Source organism: Atta colombica, unplaced genomic scaffold, assembly GCF_001594045.1.
Source record: "Atta colombica isolate Treedump-2 unplaced genomic scaffold, Acol1.0 scaffold216, whole genome shotgun sequence".
Lineage (NCBI taxonomy): Eukaryota > Metazoa > Arthropoda > Insecta > Hymenoptera > Formicidae > Atta > Atta colombica.
In genome coordinates this window covers 892,072-895,984 of record NW_017259312.1, presented here as the reverse complement: position 1 = coordinate 895,984, position 3,913 = coordinate 892,072, and the positions used below count along the sequence as shown (strand labels likewise).

The window sequence follows — 3,913 nt, the reverse complement described above, 5'->3', positions numbered from 1 at the left end:
TACATATATATCTTATATATCTATATATATATACTTCATAAATACCATATGAGTAACAGGACATTCACTCATTCGAGGACACCGGCACATTATCTTATATACTGAGTCAAAGTTTCACTGAACAGTTCATGCAAGACAGTTTATATCGAGGCATAAGAACATTGTCGATAATCACGCATATTGTTCTGAGAAATCTCTTCAATAATTGTCTCTTCCCCTCCCTCCTCTCGATTGATCGTTGTCACGTCCTCTGCCGCGATTATTATAGCCGCCCCTGCCCATATCGCTACCACCACGACTTATGCCGCGATTGGGACCGTTTTTGCCAAAGTTGCCAAAGTTGGAATTAAAATTGTTCAACTGACCCTGTGGAGTTTGACCGCGGAAATTAGGTCCAAAACTTGGTCGGTCGAAATTTATCGGAGCGACATTTGGCCCACGAAAGTTGGGCGGTCCCTGAAAATTATTGCCAAATGGCGGCGGGCCCTGATTCGGTCCGAATGGCAGCATCGGATTTGGTCTAAAATGATTTGGGCCGAAATTGCTATTCGGTGGTGGTGGTCGAAAATTGGGTCCGAAACCACCGGGCGGCGGTCCATTAGGTCCAAAACCCGGATGCATATTTGGGTGGGGCGGCATCATATGGGGTGGCATTGGGCCATCTATACCGGGCATACCAGGATGCGGCGGTTTACCCTGCATGCTAGGATGCTGTGACATGTTGGGATGCGGCACTAGGCTTGGTATCGGTGGCGGCATGTTGGGATTAATATTTTGCATGTTATGATGATTCGGCAGATGCGGTATACCAGCCATAGGACCATGCAAATTGTTACTCATGCCCATTGTTACACCGTTGTCGCGTTTGTCAAAATTGTTGCCGAATGTACTGTCCAATTTACCACGCGATCCATCGGCCTCCTCGTCGTCCCAGCGGCCGCTGGCGTTATCATGTTCCCGTTCGTCATAATCATCATCATCCAAAGACTTGGATGACAGGAAATTACGAAAATCTTTATCCGCGAAATTGTTGCCGCGTGAATCGAATTCGTTGACTGAACTGGGTCTACCAGGACCGGTAGACATGTTGAATCTGAGATCTTCATCACCACGATTACTTCTCGATAGATCGTGAAGACCGCTCCTTCTATGATCTTCATCCTGCCCGCTATGGAAAGAATTGCTCTCCGCGGCGAGATTTGACTTGCTAAATCTCAAATCAGTGTCGTTGGACTGCGAATCCTCCGTAATCACACCACTGAAGACCGGCTGATGCATCTTAGATATACGATCACTAGCTCCACCATCGCTCCAGCCGATCAGCTGATCGAACTTACGCTTGCCGCCGCGATTCAGCGATTTCAGCAGCTCCGGATTCTGTGCGAATTTGGAACTAGGCAAAGGTGGCGGCAAATTTACGTTGGGCACTTTAGAAAAATCGATCTCTTTATCATCCAGCAGATATTCTTCGACTTCCATATCAGCCTGTGGACATACCAACTCCCGTAATTCTTCTACTTCACCAGAAAATACTAATTTGTTTATGGCATCGGTTCCTTTACTGATTGCCTGTGCCAGTTTGGATCCAGCTGAAATATGCAACTAAGTTCAATAACTATATATAACTGCGTATTTTTTAAAATTAATATGCTTTAAGACTGATTACACTTATTTTACTGATATATATATTGCTTACATTCCACTGGAATCATTTTTCCATATAATATAATGGCGTTGGGCGTAACTTCATTTAGTGGCACAGCACCTGGCGTTGTCTCTATTAATTGATTGACGAACTGATTAACTAATTCGACTTGCTCATCTTCGCCCTCTATTTCGTTCCACTGTGCTTGGAAATTTCGCGGTATCGGTTTACTGTACGGAACTTTCTTATTGGCGAATTTCTTGCCCTCGTCCACAGCGTGATCTAAATCCAGACCGGGGATTCCACCATTTTTCTCTTCAGATTCACAATCTGCATTGATTCTATCCTCTGGTCCCATACCAGGTATCACCGCTGCTTCATCAGCTAAGACAAATGAAGCGAGATAAAATATTAAAAAGAAAGAAAGAGAAAATAAAAGATATATTAAATATTATATCATATCATTGAAATAATTTTAGGAAATATTCAGTACCAATTTCGTGGTCATCGATACCGGCCGAACCTGCCGGTAACGTATTGAGATTGTATTTATCTCTCATCAGATCTCCCGGTCTGTTACGCGTCCAAAATTTAGACGTGTGATCGTTACTACCAGAACATAAGATATGTCCCAATGGATGCCAAGCTAATGTCCAAACTATGCTATCGTGCGCTTGTTCTATCGCTCCCACTTCCTTATCCGCTCTGAAATTCAAAAAGTTAACTGTAATCAATTCAATATTAAGAAAAATAGCAATCATATAAGTAAAATCAAAAGTAATTATGTTAATTAGGCAAGAACAATATGTACCCAACATGCCAGAAGAGTATGGCGCCATCACTACCACCACTACAAAAAAGACCTTCGTGACTTGGATGCCACGCAACACTAGACGCTTCTTTTTTATGGCCACGAAAAGTCTGAACTTCTTGACTAAGATTCCTGAGGTCGAAAAGTTTTAAGAGATGATCTCTTGATGCAGTTACCAACCAGTTACCGTTTTCATTCCACTTGACATCCATCACGGTAGATTTATGTGCATGAAGAGTTGCCAAAGACTGACCAGTTTTCGGATCCCAAAGTTTCACTGGTTGCTGATTGTCTTTACTGCCAGAAATGACTAGACTCTTTTGTGGATGCCAATGTACACATTTGACATCCGCACCATGACCTGTAGAAAAAATACTATGAAATATTGTGTTTAATGTGTGTGTGTGTGTGTGTGTGTGTGTGTGTGTGTGTGTGAGATTTTTTATTTGCTAAAAAAACATAAAATAGAATAATGTAAAATTTCGAAAAAAAATCATCATTTGTTTTTAATAATAGAATAAAAATTCTATTTTAAGAAAGCAGATTATCATGTATATATATATATGTTAATTTATACACACACACACACACACACACTTATATATGTACATGATAAATATGTAATTTGTAAGAAATATTGTAAAAAATATATACATGTCAAAACTAAGCTATTTAAGTAATAACCAAAGAAAAAGATAAATTTCATATAATATTTATAAGATCAAAGATATATATACCTCTGAGAATTCGTTCCTCGTGACAGCGAAGAAAATCCCAAATTCTGACAGTTCCATCATCACTGCAAGTTGCCAATTTGTGATCCGTCGGGCTGAAACTACCCGCCCAAAAAAAACAAGTTATATTTGAACAATGCATTACCATATATAATAAAAAATTGTATTAATATTTGCCAATATCCATAATGAAAAAACAAAGATAAGCTGGAGCAGTTTATTAAATTTGCGATATACTGAAAAAGCATTAACCATTTATTGTACATTGTAATATATCAAAAATTCATGTAATTAATTTAAGAAGTAAGAAATCAAATAATAGTTTAATATCTTGAAATAACTAATTGTAAGAAAATAAATACAATTGTTGTCTTTATGAATTTTTATTGAATTCATTTTACAAAAAATTAAATCATTTTGTTATAGCAAAGCGAAGAAAAATCTAATAAGAAAGAGTATAAAATAGTTATAATATAAATATAGTTATATATTATATAGAAATGATATGAAAAACATGATACACCTTACGGACATTATTACGGTATAACTCATTAGTTTTTAGCATTGAGTCAAACATACAATTGCCTACATTTATTACTGATTCCTCATTATTTTTATTATAACTACCGCATGCAATGTTGCACACACACACACACACATATATATATATATATATATGTATGCAAAAATAGAAAATACGTTATCAAATTATAGACATTTTTT

At 37.8% G+C, this 3,913-nt stretch overlaps 1 protein-coding gene across 1 annotated transcript in view; it reads right to left on the bottom strand.

Annotated features, from left to right (window-relative positions):
- Nucleotides 1-87: 87 nt before the first annotated feature.
- The window catches only part of LOC108687757, a 6,884-nt gene continuing 3,058 nt past the window's right edge, over nucleotides 88-3,913 (bottom strand). The window contains exons 4-8 of the mRNA XM_018193705.1: nucleotides 3,194-3,291; nucleotides 2,457-2,817; nucleotides 2,139-2,350; nucleotides 1,697-2,029; nucleotides 88-1,589 (exon numbers count right to left, since the gene is read on the bottom strand). Of these exons, the coding sequence (XP_018049194.1) occupies nucleotides 199-1,589; nucleotides 1,697-2,029; nucleotides 2,139-2,350; nucleotides 2,457-2,817; nucleotides 3,194-3,291 (2,395 nt within the window). The 3' untranslated portion in view covers nucleotides 88-198. The remainder of the gene's footprint in view (nucleotides 1,590-1,696; nucleotides 2,030-2,138; nucleotides 2,351-2,456; nucleotides 2,818-3,193; nucleotides 3,292-3,913) is intronic.